We start from the raw sequence: 18397 nt of genomic DNA on the forward strand, positions 1-18397 counted from the left end.
GGAACCCCACTTGTTATACCTTTCCAGCAGGATTGGGAGCCATTAATAACTACTCTCTGAGTACGGTTATCCAGCCAGTTATGCACCCACCTTATAGTAGCCCCATCTAAATTGTATTTGCCTAGTTTATCGATAAGGATATCATGCGAGACCGTATCAAATGCCTTACTAAAGTCTAGGTCTACCACATCCACCGCTTCTCCCTTCTCCACAAGGCTCGTTATCCTATCAAAGAAAGCGATCAGATTGGTTTGAATGAGGGCTAAAGAGGTGGATGGGGTAAGAGCGCCACCTAAAGGGGCCATACCAGAGTGATGGCTCTAGCATCAGCTTTTAGTGCTGCGTAGGGTTTTTCCTTCCAAACTGGGAAAGCTCCTTCAAACTCAAGGTGCTCCAAAGGGACTCCTCTCCACTATCGATGCCGCCGGAACAGACCCTGCCTGTCCAAATCAAGTGTCTTGCAAACCATCAGTGCGCACCAGAGTGAACGCTTTGAGAACCTGCCATGCCTAGAAACAATCTGCACCATGGCGCTACATCGTGACTTGCCCCTGGGATCCAGGGATGGACTGCGTTTGGGAAACAGACTAAACCCAGGGTTGCGAGTTCAATCCTTGAGGGGGCCACTTAGGGATCTGGGGCAAAATCAGTACTTGGTCCTGCTAGTGAAGGCAGGGGGCTGGACTCAATGACTCTTTGGGGTCCCTTCCAGCTCTGTGAAACAGGTAACCCCAAAAGGCAGCATGTAGCCCTGTCTTCCTGGCTGGATATTACCAGCAGGGCCAGGGAGTTTGCTTCCCCACTCCTGCCACTACTTTGGCAACACGTGCCTAGCTAATCATGCCGACAAAGTCTCACTTAAATGTAAACTCCACCCCACCCAATAAAATTAAACAAATTGTGGAACTAACATGATATTTAGCACCATTGCATTATTCTATTGCTAGAATGTTCTATCCCCTTCCTCCCCCTCCCTGTATATGTCTGTCTCTTCTATTTAGACTGAGTTCTCTGGGGCAGGGACTGTAATACTGTGTACAGTGGTGGCACAATCATAACATGTGTGGTTAATAACTGAACTGAAAGGTGCGCCAACTCAGAAACAGCTGAGTGAAGTGTTTGTGGCTCGAGGGCCTGTTGCAGCAAACTGGGAACATCTGCTCCAAAAGAACCAAATCCAGACTGGATTCTTTTGTAAAATAGAACATCTCTTTATTTTAGGTTCAGGTCACATGTCCAAAGGTAGGTCATCTTCCCCATTTCCAGGAAGATTTTTCAATTAAAATGAAATAGAATTGCTTAGAAACTAATGTAAACTACAGTATTCAAGCCTCAAAAAAGGGCTTACATTCACTCTCCTACTAGGCCATCTTTCCACAAGATGCTAAAATGGTAGAGAAACGAGCTGCATAGTTTAGTACAGGAGACAGGGGGATCAGCATCAGAGTTTAAACTAATCCCTCCAGTAAAGAATTCCCTCTGCCCCCCCAGATTCTGAAGAGTGCAAGCGTCCTGGATTTGCAGCAGCATATCCTGTAAAAACCAGTTACTCTGCTTGTGTACTTCTTAATTTAAACTGTCTATGGGTGGGGATGAGTCATCAGAGGCATTACTTGGATGCAGATTTTTATAAAGTACCTAACCCAAGCACGAAAGTGAAGCAGACAGCCCAGGATAAAAGTGGCACGACATATTTCCCTCGGCTGGCACACGCTCTAAGTTAAAGATGGTAGTATTACTTCATTGCACAAGGAAATCAAAAGCCAGGAGCTTGCTGGATCTCAGGATCTGTGTTGCATGTGGACTGATCCAGTGATTAAAAAAACAATCCTCCTCTCATACTCTGCATGCAATTCCATAATTTTCATTCCAACCACCACCATGATCTCGCAGGTTCAGAGTACCCATCTCTCAAGCATACTGCCACAGTATCAGGCTTTCCCCTGCTAGTCTAGGCTCAGCAGCACCATCACCAGGCCACTTTCCTGCATGGGCCAAGTAAATGACGATTCATCTCTCCTTTGGAGGTTTAACAGCACAGAAAGTCCTTTTTATCTGCAACACAATTAGTCCTACTATCTCCTTGTGCTGGCAAGAGCTGCCCAGGCAACATACAGGTTTCATTGGGTGCAACAGGCTGGGATTTTGCACAACAATGCACCCTGGTTATGTTTTAGATGCACACAGCTATCTCCTTCTTCAGGGTTAAAAATCTCATTAAACAAGAGCCTGGGCTAGAGAGCATGAACATGCTCTCCTGACCGTGACACTGCAATTTCTTCTTGCAGCATCCTGATCTGCCTTTGCATGCAAGCCTATGTGATAACTAGAGGACACCGGGTACTATCTTTGGCATGAGACATATTCAGAGGCCAGCTGGCACTGCTTCTTTGGGACATGTGTTGTATTCAGTCTCATCCCTTGCATTCTGACTGGTTGTGGTCCAATTTTCCGGGGCTTAGGAAGTGAGATTGATCATTCATGCAATTATGGATGTAGTTGGTCCCATGTTATTTATCTTTGGATATGTTACAATATGACACTCACATAGGCTGCAAACAAGAAGTTTGCTTAGTCTCTTAGAAAAAGTGGTACAAAAATCTCCATGTATTACACAGTCTTATCCCAAAGGCACAGAGTAGAATTAAAGGCAACTGTGAAATGCAGCATATTTAAGACGTTAGCTTCTTTTAAATAAAAGGAGAGAGGCTTAGCTTCTGTTTTCCTGAGTGGAATTTGGAATCAAGGTCTCAAAGTGAGATGGGCTGGCACATTTCTTGCTGACACTGGTTTTGTCTTCACTATACATCTTGGGTAAAGAACCACTGCTGATAAGAATCTGAGGGGTTACAGGAAGTCATAGATGGATGCTCATCTCTTGCCGACAAACACATGTTAGAGGCCATGTTTTTAATCAGACGATCCTAAAAACAAATAAATAGAGATACCTTGCTCACATCATCCATTGATCTCAAAGTGCTTTACAAAGACCACTGTTAGCCCCATCATACAGAAGGGGAAACTGAGGCATAGGGAGGTGACGTGACTTGCCCAAGGTCACCCAGCGAACCTTTGGCAGAGCAAGGAATAAAACCCAGGTCTCTGGAGTAGATCTGGGCCAGATTTTTCAGCCAAGACTTTTTTTGGTGGAAAAAAAATTTGGATCGACTAAAACACTTCACAAATGTGTGTCAGTTTTGGCTGAATTATTTTAGTCGGAAAAAATTCAATAGTTTTGTTTTGCCGTTTTCAGAACAAAATGTTTACTTTTCTGATTCAAAATGACTTTTCACTTAAAAAAACTGATTCAATTTTAAATGTTTTTTTAAAAAAGCTCTGAATTTTAACAAAACCGTCTGACCCAAACCAAAATTTTTCAATTTTTTGGAACTACCAGGGAGCCAAAATAAGGTTGGTTATTTGCATGGCTCCACTCCTGAGCCCCAGTCCAGTCCTCTCCCAAGTAGGTCCCGCTGCTTCCCAAAGGAACCCTCCCAGTTTGACAGCAAAGCACAAGACAGGCTTCTGCAAGGCATCCAAGAAACTCTCATCAGAGGTGAGGAAGAGGGAAAGACACTGCTGCTTCTGGGTGCATTGAGCCCCTGTGTTCTTTACTTACGTGGGTCAGTTCCCATTCTTCATTTCCTGGAACATGCGAGTTTTTTCCTGTGAATTGACAGTCTCCCAGCTCCACCGGCCCAAAGGCAGATCGGAGGCAGAGCTGCTTGCCGATGTTGTGCCGCAGGTCCTTCTGGGAGGTGTATTCGAAATACTGAGAACGAAGACCAGGCAGGGAGATTAGACTGCTGCTATCCTTCTCTCCAAACGGTCCCCTATGCTACAAGAAAACAGCCTGCCTTCTCCACAGCACCAACATTAACTCAAGGTGCTAGAATTCACTCTTATGCCAGTTGATAATCAAGTGCACCGCAATGCTGGTCAGTCCCCAAAAGTCTGAAGGATCCACTCCCCTTGACGAGACACCTAATCCCTCAATGAGCTGCACACTGAACAGCATGGATACCGGATGGACAAGAGGCAGCCTGCTCATACCACCAGTGGAGTGAATCCCATCTCCAACTGTGATGTAATGCCGATGGCCCTGGGATTGTCTTCAGCAGTAGGGAAACTGAGATCTCTGGATCTTAATGCAAGAGCCTCTACTGCTCAACTCAAAATATCTGTCTGTTAGACAAGGCTATAGCAGACTCATTGATTCCTGGGCAATCTAGCCACCACTAGAGGGCCACACTGAGCTGAGATGCCAGGGGGCAAGAGAGTGCACTATAGTGGGGCATATTCGAAAACAAAACAGTCAGACACCCAACGGAGCTGGCAGAGTGGGGTAATAGATTTAGTGGTTGGAGCAGAAGACTAGAAGTCAGGTCTCCTGAGCTCAGATCAGCCACTGATGGGCTGCATGAACTGGGACAGAATTATTTTCCCTGTTTTACTCCTTCTCCATCCTCTATCATCCGTAGGGATAACAACCTACTTCATGAGGGAAAAAGAGAGCAGAGCTAAGGTGAATTTTTTGGATGATGGTTTTACTGACAAACAATGAAGATTCAGAGGGCCCAAAACGTTTCATGAATTTGTGCTGAATTCACCAAATTCTTTTGGTAAAAAAACCAAAGAATCAGGAAAAAAAATCTTAATGTTTGTTTCAACACTTTCTAACATGCTTTTAGGATAGAATTTTATATTTAAACCAGCTGAAAGTCAAACAATGTTTGTTTTAGTTTGAACGAAATGGTTTGTTAGACCCAAATCAATTTTTTCCTTCTTCAGTGCTTTGGTTCAGCCCAGAAACAAACGAACAGAAAATTGGGATGGTTCTGAAAGGGGGCTTTAATTCACACTGTAAAGTATTTAGAAATCCTCTGATGAAAGGCAAAGGCGCATAGAGTGTCACTGAAGTGCTATGGACTTCGGCTGTTTGGGGCAGAGACCATTCAGGCTCAGGACTTGAACGGAGGTTATTGTCTTTACCAAAATAAAATAACTTGTTTAAATAAGAAGAGGTACAAAGGAGGGGGAACTGCCCAGATTACATGCATGATTCACATCTTAACTGCGAATGGGGAAAGGCTGGGTTTTCTTTCTTTTCCCAGCTCTGGGCTTTCCTATTTCTGTGGACGTGGGATGGGGTGAAAGCTGGTGGGATATACTCGCACAGACTGCATACCTGATTTCCACCCATCCCATGGCATGGGTACATGATCAGTGGCTTCCCTCCGTGATTGTTCTCGCCAACATCCAGGCAATTCTTTGACCCTTCATTTTTAATCTGAAAGGAAAGAACAAAGCGCAAGCAAGCAAGCAACTCAGGTGACTGCTGCATTCTGGGTGCTCAGTCACAGACCTGACCCAACTCTGTGTGCCTGGCCAGGCATTCAGCTCAAAACACGGCCCAGCAAATCATATTACATCCTGTCAGGATCCCTGGACTGTTCTGTTTTGAAAATCAGGGCTTTGCTGTGGTTTTGTTTTGGTGCCTGGGATCCTCCCTATCTCTCTTCTTTCAGCAGGGGCTTGTTTAATACTCAGTATATTTAGGCTGAAATTTTCAAAGCCACTGGAGATGGAACACTAGACAGAGAAAGGTCTGAGTTACTACAGTGAATTCTTACTCCAAGTGTCCAGCTGGTGGGTTTCTCCAACATTCACAGGGTTGGTTCACTATTTGGGATCAGGAAGGAATTTCCCCCCAGGTCAGATAGGAAAAAACCCTCAAGGTCTCTGCCACCTTGCATTTGCAGCGTGGGGCATAGGTAACTTGTTGGTTTGAACAAGAGCACATGGTGGATTCTCTGTAATTAAAAGTCTTTCAATCATGATTTGAGAACTTCAGTAACTCAGCCAGAGGTTAGGGGATGAGGTGGAGATGGGTCTGTGGCTGTGATGTGTAGGAGGTCAGACTAGATGAGCAAGATGGTCCCTTCTGGCCTTAAAGTCTATGATTGCAGCAACCAATTCACATTAAAATTAATGAGTATTGGACATCCAAAAAATTGCTTCACAATCTGCCTTGGAGCTCTAAATCCTAAGAGGCTGGGACCTTTCCAAGGATGATTATTTTTGGGAGATGGGAAGACAAAGCATTCTGGGGAACATAAGGTTGAGAACTCCACAAACTGAAAACAACCCAGAGCAGGAGTCAAGTAATCTGTAAGGCCAGATAGCTTTAAACTGCCTTCGATATATTAACTTCAGGGAGAAGCCCTTCAGATTAATAAATCATCGGCCAGGCTGACTTCTGGCTGCACCTGTATTCCAGAATGCAAGCAAGGGTAGGGGGGTTCAACCAGCATTAGGATCCTACGCACAATCTGTTTACGTCCAGTCACTCTTCTTCTGCTTACATATCAGTAGATAGCTGGATCAGAGAACTGGAGCTGCAAGTTTTTACCATGCAAAGCAACAACCTTTCTCCAGTTGGCATTTAACTCCGTTGCTGTGAATTGGAAAGAGCTCAGCTGCGTGAGCTGATTTTCCAGGACAAACCCAAAGTGTGTATTTTCCCTGAGGCAACTGACCTTGAATGGCCAGAGAAGCCAAGCACAACAATCCTTAGTGGCCATAAGAGATAAACAGAGCTCTGCACATAACTGATTTTTCAGTTTGGAGCTAATAGCACTGCTGTGTCTCAGAGGGTTTTGTGGGAATTCTGTATGTAAGATTGTGAGGCACTCATATTATGGTAACACAAGCCAGATAAATACCTAAGAGATGCTGTTTTTCTGGACTCACTCGGAAGGTGGGAGTCAAACTCCTTTGTCTGTTGCTCAAAGCCTCAATTGGCTTACCAGTATCCCTTCAGCCAAGAACTGGATTGGCCACGTAGAAGCCTATTACTTGGCCAGAAGTACCGACATGAGGTGTGCCCAGCCCTGAGGCAGTGAGTCATCCTTACTGCACTGCCTTTTCTTGCAGGCCTGGGTGAAAGAGCAAAACCTGCTAAATCAAAGACCAGCCTTTCTAGGCGTTGACACACCCCCACCCCTACCACTTAACCTCCACCGTTCCATTCTTGAGCAGAAGTTGCCAATCATGTAGCTAGCTGGGGAGGAATATAGAGGGAGAAGTCTTTTGAAAGGAGTGAATTTTCATTGTGTTTAACATGAAAATGAAGCTTTTAGTCCTGATGCAAGATTGTATCAGTAGGAATAAAAAGCTCACTTAAAAAACCCATCAAATGCCTTTTCCACTTGGAGGAGGAGAGAGGCACAGTTGTGAGAGTAAATAAAGGGAAATTGGGTTCTCTCTCTCACACCCAGCTAGTATAGACGAGCCCTGAGACAAAGGGGAATGGGATGGGGGGAGGAGAAGAGAGAGATCAGATGACTGAACAGGAGTTTTCCAAGTCTGACAGAGTTGCTCACGAATAACGGAGGATTCCAAGTGCCAGGGCACCATTTAAGACTATATCTATATTACGAGTTAGGGGTGCGAGTCCCCTGCCCATGTACACATGCTCAAACCTACGCTCTCATCGAACCAGCCGTGAGTATAAATAGCTGTGTTTCGCTGCAGCAGTGCCAGTAAGCATACGATAGGTATTCCTGGCTCCTGCTAGGCTGCCTTCATTTGTAGATTCCAAACCCAGAAGGGACCAGCGTGATCTGGTTTGACCTTCTGTATAACACAGACCATAGAACTCCCCCAAAATAATTTCTATAGCAGATCTTTCAGGAAAACATCCAGTCTGGGGCAAAGTCATTTCCCCTTTTTGTGTCCGTCATCTGTTTTGTCTTGGACATTTAGACTGTAATGGGGCAGGGACCGTCACATCAGGAGTCTGCTCAGTGCAATGGCGCCCTGATCTTCGCTGGAGCCTCTTGAACCACTGCTACCATCTCCATTTGTTTCTAGAGAAGGAGGGAATCAAGGGGGGGTTGCCGGAAGGAAACAGGACAACAGACACACTCCCGCACTTACTGCTCCGTAGAAGGTTGGAGTCAAGTCTGGGATGAAGATCTCTGGATAGATAGTTTGTAGATACCAGGTGAAGTTTTTACAGTGCAGTTGCTCCTTCAGTTTGAGCCGTTCTGTAATGTCGCCGTACGTTTTCTATCAAAATCATGCAAGAAAATTAAAACTAACCTCAATAGGGCAGCAACAGAATCCAAAACCTGGTGTTCCCTTTAATAGGTTTGCCTTAAGGCATCAGAGAGGTGGTTTCCATTTGTAATTCACCGCAGAACCTTACGGGATTAAGTTACAACACACTTTCCCTTCTTATCACAGGTAGGATGCAAAACAGCACCGAGGAGCATGTTTCCCAGGATGCTGGTCACTGGAAGTAGAGAGAGAGAGAGACAGGAAACCTGTTTTCCCCTCCAGTAAATCTTTGAGAGTTTGAAATCCCCAACTCCACCCCCAACACCCAAATCATGACAAAAAGTAGAAATCTCAAATATTTTGACTAAAAAACCCCCAGAAAGTTCAGGTTGGGTGAATCAAATGGTTTTCTTTTAAAGCTTTGTTTTTTAAATCTAATTCAAAATGTAACCTAATGATGTTTTGACCCAGAAAACCTGATTTTTTTTTTTGTTCAGAAAATGTCAAAATGAAACACTGATAGTTCTGAAGCTTTTCTATGGTGATTTTTTTTGGGGGAGTCAGGAGGTTTGTCCAAACCTATCCAGTTTTGCAAACAAATTTCAATGAATCAACATTTTTTGACGAAAAACCATCTGTTGAAAAATTCTCTGAGTGGTTCTAATTGAAATGCTCATCTCAGACAGCACAAGGCATTTGGGAGCGATCCTCACTTTGGGTTCTGATCAGTGGCAGAGCTAATAGGGAGGTGGGGGTGTGTCTGCCTGCCCCGGTGGCCTTTAGAGGTACCTGTGGCACCTTTTCAAGACAATAGCTATAGTTGAAGGTGGTATTACCAATAACCCATTGCCCTCAGCTCTAAAACCTAGCTCCGCTACTGATCCAGATCCCACATGGGTTGGCCACTGACCCGGTACAGAGTCTAGTTGACTTCTATGGCATTCTGCACAGGCAGATGGGTCCATCCATGTGGTTCTCTTCATAGGACCGGTGCCTTAAGTGTGACACTAAAAGCCCAGCACTGTCAAGAGGAATCAACCCACTAGTTTCCCTGCATACAGAAACACATCAAAGATGCTTTGATTACTTGTGAGATGCTTTATGGAACTGGGTTCGGTACCTCTCTGGCCATCTTCGAGGCCTGCTGGTTTCTTCTGTAGAAGATTTCCTTATAGTCATCCATCCAGACCTCCGCCAGGCGCACTTGGTTCCTGGAGATGACCTGAGTTCCTTTTGGGAAGGTGTGTGGACTTTTGGAGCGGAACACATGCCCAACCACCGAGCAGGGGATGATCTCCAGCTGGCCACCACACTGCCAAACCTACACAAGGGAGAAGCAGCCCATCCAGTGGATTTCAAAGGGAGCTTTAGTCAAACAAACCCGGACACATAAATGAAAGGGGAAAAATAATTTTTCCTATGTCCAAAGTGTTTTTCTCCATAGTTTGAAGTACAGAACTGGATTGAGTTGAGATCTGGCATAATGTGCTTTGAGCTTCGTTATTTGTATTGCAGTAGGACCTTGAAGCTCCAGTCACAGACCCCATCACGCTAGGGGTTGTACAAACAGAGCTCTGCCTTTCTAGCCACATGCACTGAAAACAAAGGCTCCGGTTTGCAAAGGTTCTCGGCCCCTTCTATCTGGAGCAGCGAGACATCAGCACTTCCGGAATTCAGGCCCAAAGCTCACAGTTAAGGGATTTTGTTGGCCAAGGTTACGAGGCCTTATACTCAATGGCATTTCTCCATAACGTGGTAACTTTTGAATGCTACATCTGATCAATGCCAGAATTTCAGGGAATGTTCTAGGCATTAGTGGGCACAAGCCTATTGATTGCGGGGGAGGGGCAGGGAAAGAATTTCAGAAAATCAGAAGAGGGAAAAACGGAAAACACACAGGGACTGTGTGTGTGTGTGGGAACTCTTGCAACATGACGGGCCTACAGAAGCAACAAAGTGTGTGGGCCCCCTAGTTTTAATTCTGCTAGAAGTTTACGGTCCCTCCCCCCTCACCACTGTGCTTCACTTGGCTCTTACCCTAAAGGACATTTCCACATTCTCCCCACCCCAGATCTCCATCTGGTCATCATAGGAACCAATGTGTTCAAAATAGGACTTGGAGATCGCAAAGAGGCCACCAGCAAAAGTGGGAGACCTGAGGAGAGACAGAAGCAGAGTCAAGAGACCATACTTGGTGCATCACAAATGTTAGTTTAACAATCCTGGCAAACCCCACCATTCATCCTGCTGCAAGACAAATATCCGTAGGAAGTGGCAGGACAAGATCAGAAATGAGGATATTCAAAGCCTAACCCAGCAACTGCCTCCATCAGCACTGGTTTGGTATTGGCAGCTTTCTTGGTTTGGACATACAAGGACAGAAGACCAGGGAATTCTGGAACATGTTTACCACGGAAGGCTGCTACCCAGCCAGTCCCAAAAGCTTTGGTAGCGCAGTAAGGTCACCAAGGATGGACAAACTGAACATACAGCCAGACTGTTTGGGGATCTGGCTAGAGACTGAGCCAGGTGGCATTCAAATCTGTAGGGAGGCCAGGGGTGAATGAAGGTCCCTAAAAGTGTGTGTGTGTGTGTGTGGGTGGGTGCCGGACTGGCACTTGAAACATGGCCCCGCCACTGTGCTGCCCCTTCCCAAGGCCCCACCCCTCCCCACAAGACCCCACCCCACAGTCACTCGCCCTTACAGCTGGTAAAAAGTGATGGGGCCATGATCTCCTGTCCCCACCCCATTCTGGGGCCCTGAGGGAGGCTACGTCCCTCTGGGCTTTGTTATGATGATGCAAATGTCCCCAGCTAGCAGATGGGGAGAGCTACACTGAGACATTAAATAATCTTCACATTCACAGCTCTGAGTCCAGGTATTGCGGTATCCTCCCACGATCAGGAAAAATATTGCTCTGTCATGAGTCTACAACATTAGGATAACAAAGAAACCCTTAGAACGACCATCAGAATCTCTTGCCAAATACTTCAGGTAGGGGATTATCATCCAGACAAGGAGGGTCCAGTGGATAGCACACTAACCTGGAGACTCTGAAGACCTGGGTTCAATTCCTTCCCACCGCCACCATCTCCCTATCTGACCTTAGGCAAATCACTTGATCTTTGTGCCTTGGTTTCCCCATCCGCAAGTGAGGATACTGGTGCTACCTTGCCACACAGGTGTGTTGGGAGGGGAAATACATGGGATTGTGAGGAGCTCAGATTGTCTGGCAATGAGGGCTATGTAAGTACGTAATACAGAGAGAAGTCAAGGAAGCAGCTGGTAGCTGCGACATCACGTGGATGCGGGACCCAGGAGGTTGATCTGATTCAGGAGGAGGAGAAGCCTAGAGTATCATTACTGAATGTCATAGCAGACAGGAAATCCAGGTACTCCGGGCTAAGCTTCTCTCCTTCCATCTCCCTTTATAATCTGTTACATCTGAACTTTAAATGGGGGGTGGGGGGAGAAACCAAAACTGGCTTTTATAAAACGTACTGAACTGCTGTGTTGTCGCCGAGAGGAGCCTGCAGAGATTAGAGGCAGCTGGAAGCCAAGTTACCAGTCCACAGGAAAAAAAGGGACCTTTATTGAGACAGAAACTTCTCCCGTCTGACCTTTCCACAAAGCGGAGCCATACTCCAGGCTAGAGGCCAGGCTTTGTCTCGCTATTGTGGAAAGGGCCAAGAGCAGGCATTGAATGTCTTCACTTGGGAATTCAAGGTTACTCTGTTTCTGGCAGGCTGGCAGGGTTTGAAGGAGACAAAAGACTCTTTTCTATGGAGCTGCAGGAGCAATGCATTTTCAAATGTCAAAGGTAAGTTACCAAAAACAAAGAAAAAACCCGATCTTAGGAACTTATCTGGCTCGTCACTGTCGTATCTTTATTGTATTTATCCGTGCAGCAGTTCAGTGCTGTTCTCCTCCCTTTCACAAATGGGGAACGGAGGCAGAGGACAGGTCTACGTGAGACGAGGTTTGCCGATATCCTACGCTAGCACTGTGGATGGACTTCACACTGGCAAAACTGTGCTTTGGGCAGTACAGCCGATTCCAGCCCTTCTGAACAAAATAAGTTCTCTCAACAATGCTGTGCTTTTACCAGTATGTCAGTCACAAATCACACCTCCTCACGTCTCGGACTCAAACAGCTATGCCAGCAAAAGTTTAACGTGTAGAACGGACCTGAGTTTATATTAGAAAAGATTTGCTGGTAATAGTTATACTGAAAACCCTCCTAGTCTAGACACAGCTTATACTGACCAAAGGAGAGCTTTTGCGGTATAGTTAAATCTCCTCCCCAAATGACAGGAACTGTACTGGCAAAATACCTCTTCTGCTGGTATAAGCTACCTCTCTACTAGGGCTTTTACAGGCAAATCTCTCGTGTAGACAAGGCCTAAGTGGTTTGTCCAAAATCGCATAGGAAGTCAGTGGCGGAGCAAGGATTTGAACCCAAGCCTCCTAGACCATGCTGCCTCCAGCCTACTAGAATTAATTGGAAATTAACCAATACCATCTCACTGGCAAAGAACCCCCCCCCGCCCCCACCATAAGTTTCGTTAAGTCTCAGTATTGCAATAAGCAGGTGCTCCTGTTTTGTGAGGGCCAGCAATTCCTACTAATCTTCAATGCTCCTTCTGTTCAAATGGAAAAGGGCCTTTTCATAAGACTGAATCGGCGGATCGCCCCCCCCCGCCCCCCTTCCCAACCCAGGTACTGAGTGCGTTCAGATGACAGAGTTTTTGAGATAAGTGGAAAGATGAAGACACACAGTAATTAGGCCCTTAATGAGAGACTTTGCCAGAAAGCAAGGTCTGTCTGAAGCCTGAGGTGATTAAGATCTTCTTTTGTAACACCGACAGACCCTGGTCATAGGCAGGCAGGATCAACCCGGGGACCTCTGGCACTTAATGCATGAGCTAAAAGACAACTGGCTGTAGAGCAGACTCATTTTAACTCTCTCGCTAAGTGGCCTCGGTGCCACTAGATGGGACAGAACAGTGTGTGGGTTACACTTTCATTTGCAGAATTAAGTTCATAATGGCCCTCTCTCATTCAAACCCAACCAGAGATATCCTCCCCACCAGCCACCCCACTCCTTTCAGCTAACCCGAACAGAACGCATACCAGTGTCTGATGTAGCTGCATCACACTGGGAAGAGGAAGCTATTCAACTCCTAACAGCCAAGCACCCTAATGGAACATCCTGACACTCAGTTAAGAGGCTGTACGCGGTATCTGAACAAAAGGCCAAGCTGCCAGGAGCTGCCACTGGCTTTGGATGTTGGTTTTTGGGTCCGATTTTCGGATAATTCAAGGACCTGCAGGGCCATGCCCATCCAAAACATCTCAGCACTAGATCTGAGCTGGAAAACAAGAATTCTGTTTTGTGAAAATCGGAGGTTCTGAAACGTGCTTTAGTTTTGCATTGGAATGATGAAACTGAAAATTTCCATAAAAAAATATGAGCCAACAGCTCTGTGGTTAGGTCACTCACCTGGGATGTGGGAGATCCAGGTTTAAGACACTGCTCTGAGTCAGGCTACTGGTTGTTCTGGGAGCCCACACCAACCCCTCAAAACAAAAAATCCATCTCGCATATAACACACCTTTGTGACGAATGTTTAATCAAAACTGCTGTTTCCATTCGAAGTTTTAGTTTTTGACAGATCGGATTTCTCAGACAGAAAAGTGTTTCACTGAAAAATTCCTGGCTAGCTCTGCTGGCATCTTTCAAAGTCAGGCCTGAGGTACCTTGAGTGGCACTCAACATCTGACACATTCAAAATGTGACATGCCCAAATTCAGCAGCTCTGTATGAGAGCTTGGCTGTAGGACGAACTAGGAAGGGTGGGATCAAGGGGCTACCCCTCCCCACAAAGATACATGTTGCATGGTAGATGGTGTTTGTCTTTGCCTCTTTTCTCCCCAAGAAAAATGAAAGATGCCATCTAGAGCTGGGGGGGGACCAAAAACCCCAAACAATTTGGTAAAAAAAGCTTCTTAAATAATTAAAATTTCTTTCATTTTGCAGAGAGTTCAACCCTCCCATATTTTAATTGGTTGTTTTATCCTCTCTGACTCCTTTTTGGGGGTGGGGAAGGAGGTGGAAAGAGTGGCCACTCGATTAAAAAAATTGACTGGAAAAAAGAAAGCAGAAGTCAAGAAATGAAAATAACCCCACCAATATTTTAAATGGGTCATTTTTTAAAAACAAAGATTTTCCAAATTCTGAAAAAGGCTGACAAAAAACGAGAGAGAAAAACCACCCCCTGCAAAAAGCCACCACCACACATCATTTGTCAAGAACGGTTTGGTCCACTCCAATACCCAGGATGATATTTGCAGGTCAGATTTTCCCTCTAACAAAACAGGCCACATTGAATAAACCTCAGACAGATCCGAGGGCTTGTCTGCGCTAGAAAGTTGCACCGCTTTCACTATCCCAGTATAATACCACCTAGCTCTTATCGCTCTTTTCACCAGTGGGTCTCAACATGCTTCACAAACTTTAATGTACTGATTCTCACAGCACTCTTGTGAAGTAGGGCAATGCCATTATCCCTGTTGCACAGATGGGGAACGGAGACACAGAGAGGCTAGTGACTTGCCCAAGTTATGCAGGGAACCTGTGGAGGAGCAGGGAGTTGAAACTAGGTCACGGATCAACTAGGCTACTGCCATCATCACTGGACCAAGCGGTATAACCCTTCTAGTGTGGATTCTGTTACACTATATAAAGGTGCTTATATACCAGTATAGCTTATTACTATATGGGAATAAGCTATACTGGTATAAAGCACCTTTATGTCAACATTACTGTTGCTATCACGGGTTGTACCTCTATTCTGCCAAACCTAGTTATTTTTCTATGGATAATATAAATATTTATTGCTAAGCATTTCCCCCCTGATTTTTATCAATTTAAAGTTTCATAGTTCTGCAAAATTATGGTAGGTTGGACCACAGGTGGGGGTGTGTGTCACACAATTATTTAATGACAGTAGATGCTGAGATTCAGAAAACTAAAGCTTTATAACAGTAAAAAAACAAAATTGTCACCATCACATGTCAAAAATACACACTGACTATCCTTAAACCAAACTTTAGTAAGTTCTCAAGCAGCATTTCCTTTTTTTTTACTTCACCCTTCTGTAAATCTCAGTAATTAATTGAGGGAAATATTTTTCCTTGGTTTGTGTATATAATGGTGAAATTGACATTTACTGATATTTGCCGACAAAAATCTAATCCTTCCAAGCCTAAGGATAACTAAATGATAAAACAAAAACAAAACAAATCACATCCCTGACTGGATGGATATATCTGTTTTTAGACCAGGTCTAAGCAGAAAACCTTGAAGAAACACCCCCCCCCCCCCCCAAGAACTGCTTCTCACATAGAATTATTCTAGTATTTGTTAACTACATCCTTAGCCTGACAAGGAAAACTAAACACTCCTTTCCATTACAGCCTATTGTGGTACTGTATCACATCCCCACAAAGAAAAATAGTGTGTTACCATAACACCCAGAAGCTCCAGTCAGGGCCCCATTGTGTCAGGTACTGTACAAAAACAGCACAAAAGTCCCTGCCCAGAGGAGTTTACACTCTAAGACAAGAGACAACAGATGGCTACTGACAGGGGAAATATATGGAACCAGAGAGACAATACTGGCCAACATGATAAGCAGTGGTCTCAGAAGTCTGCAATATACCACAGGCATATTCATTTTGCACTTACTTGATAGGGGTGGTCTCATCTTTTCTTCTCTGCTTCTCCTTAGGAGGAATGGCCTCCCACCCAAAGGTCAAACTCCAGTCAAAATTTCCCCGACTGTGTTGCTTTCCATATTGGATTGGCTTGGAAAACTCAAAGGTATTCAGGTCGATGGTGGTGATGTCTGGACTCACTACAGCAGTGGGTTCCTCTGCGATCCGGGATAAGAGAGGCTCCAGCCAGCCGTGGAAACACTCGCCTAAGAAACAGCGAGGAAGAGGACCATGAAGGTGGGATTTCATCACTACTGGTTAGACTGCAATAGAAATAGCCTATGGTGCTAACCTAGCCCTCGACACAACAGCCCCCCGTTTCTGGTGGGGCATCATGACACTAATGGAATACAAACGATGAATGATAAATATTCTTGTGAGACCGGCCTCACCCTGGGTGGAGGGAAACAAGTTCTGCTGCCGCCTTAGATGGCTTGAGAATAACAGCCAGAACACACTGTATTTTCAGGAAAACACTGTCATTTCATGGTGGTCCATATATTGCTCGCGTTATGTGCACAGAACAGCACTTTACGCTGCAAGAAATCCCATTCAAACAACTGAAAAAAGGGTTCACGTCGGAACAGCTTTTGGTTTCAGCTTGCACTGCAACTGACCAGATGTTCTGCAGAATAAAGCACTGCTCAGCATGAGCGAGACCCTGTGACACTATTGATTATGTACAGGAAACCAGGAAAAAAGGCAAAAAAAACAATCACGCCCCCCTCTGCCCCGGTAATCCAGGCTGCTTCCAAACGCACGTCTTGTTGTAAAGGGGGTGGGGGGGAAGACCGATCAAAACTGGAGGTAAGTAACTATCCAATCGGCATGACTGAAAACAGGGCTGGATTTAGGGGTAGGTGACCCAGGCGACCATGGGGTGCTGGGTTTGGGGTTCTGGTTTCCTTGTTAATGACAAAGGGGAAAATAGAATGTTTGAAGTAAGATGTTTCAGGGATTCCGTATGTGCCTTCGTAGAACCTTTCAGACTTTCCGAGAACGACATTTTCCTTGAACCTCCTAAATGTTGTCAACCACACCCATGCGGCTATGTAAGGGGCCGGACGTCGCCAGTCAGTGAGATACAAGAACGAAGGGAAGTGAAACAAGAGCCCAGCTGTGATATTGTAAACCGTGTTTTATTGTGTCATGGTGAAAGCATACCTCTTTTAAAACGTGGAAAGTGTCAGTAGCGACGAATAATGGACATATTTAATGAGACGCCAGAGGTATCTGCTGAACCCCTGTCTATGCAACATGCTTAACACATAACGTTTGATGACTTTCTAAGACTGCAGAACGGAAATGAGCTACAAGTACAATACAAAAATGAGGTATTCAAAAGTTTAACAAACGGGGGAGGGCGGACGGAGTGCCAAAGACACACCTTGCCTGGTGCGCCATTTGGCCTAGGGCTGGGGCCTGACCGAAAAGAACCCAAAAAGCTGGAGGAAATGTAAGTTCTTTCTAAGTAACATTTTCAAAAGCAGCTAAAAGCCACACCTGGGGTCCCGAAGCTGACTCAGGGCAGAAAGCCCCAGCTATACTTACAGTGAGCATCCAGGAAAGTAAGCACCTCTCCGCTCGCCACCCCGGCACCGAGTAGTCTTGCGGTTATTAACCCTTTCCTCTCCTGCTGCCGCACAACTCTAACTATCTGCAGCTGCTTCACGTAGAGATCCAGTTGATCTTTTAAATAGTCTGAAAGGGAGAGTTTATCACATGCACAGGAAGTGAGACGGGATCATAATTCAGAAGGTCTGACCGACCTCAAAGCACTTTGCAAAGGCAGCAAGTGATACTCCCATTTTACAGATGAAGACATAGTGGCGGAGGCAGGAATAGAAATCAGGTCTTCTGAGTCCCAGTCCTGTCCCCTATCCACTGAGCAACACTGCCTCTCCAGAGAGGGACTGCCCACCCTAAGGTATCTCCTTACCTCATCCCCCTGCGCCTCTTGCCCAGAGCAAACTTACTAGCTTTGCTGATCATGAAAACGTGGTAGTATCATAGTTCTAAATATACAGAACACACTGTGGGCATGATGCATACAGTACCTGCATCAATACAACCTGAAGTCTGAAAACCCCCAAAATACCTGTTAATTGACCAGGCTGATCCTAGGTCTGATCCTCTCAGAGAGGACTAAATCCATGACAAATTCCAACTTTTTAAAAGTTGTTTTGTCCCCCCCTACCCAGCTGAGACCTTTTCTCTTTCCCGCCCCCTCAGGACAAAAAATAATTGAATCTTTTCTGCAGAGCCCACTGACTCAAGACAATTACCTTGATTTTCTTCCACCTCCCCACTAAGATTCATGTCTAGCCTGAGCTTAAACATGGAAAAACAAAGACACTATTCCCTCCAAAAAGGATTTTTTTTATTTGTTAAAGTGAGAGTGGGCCTTGTGATGAAAGGCATTCTGCAATCTGAACTATGGAGCTCTTCCTGCAGCTACAATCTCTCCAGCTTTCTCCCATCAAAGAGATTACTCTGGGACTCGACAGTACAACTGAAAATTCTCTTGAACTGCAGTTAAAACGTCATCATGAC

General features: G+C 45.3%; 1 protein-coding gene across 2 annotated transcripts in view; it reads right to left on the reverse strand.

The window, feature by feature from the left end:
- Window positions 1-1190: 1190 nt before the first annotated feature.
- Window positions 1191-18397, reverse strand: part of GALNT6 (polypeptide N-acetylgalactosaminyltransferase 6) — a 34950-nt gene continuing 17743 nt past the window's right edge. For both annotated transcript variants that reach the window (XM_032786829.2, XM_032786828.2), the window contains exons 4-11: window positions 17396-17545; window positions 15816-16050; window positions 10102-10219; window positions 9185-9385; window positions 7942-8073; window positions 5189-5290; window positions 3620-3772; window positions 1191-2924 (exon numbers count right to left, since the gene is read on the reverse strand). In XM_032786829.2, coding sequence (XP_032642720.1) covers window positions 2802-2924; window positions 3620-3772; window positions 5189-5290; window positions 7942-8073; window positions 9185-9385; window positions 10102-10219; window positions 15816-16050; window positions 17396-17545 — 1214 coding nt within the window. In that variant the 3' untranslated portion in view covers window positions 1191-2801. The remainder of the gene's footprint in view (window positions 2925-3619; window positions 3773-5188; window positions 5291-7941; window positions 8074-9184; window positions 9386-10101; window positions 10220-15815; window positions 16051-17395; window positions 17546-18397) is intronic.

The sequence above is a fragment of the Chelonoidis abingdonii genome, chromosome 26 (assembly GCF_003597395.2).
Source record: "Chelonoidis abingdonii isolate Lonesome George chromosome 26, CheloAbing_2.0, whole genome shotgun sequence".
NCBI classification, from domain to species: Eukaryota; Metazoa; Chordata; order Testudines; family Testudinidae; genus Chelonoidis; species Chelonoidis abingdonii.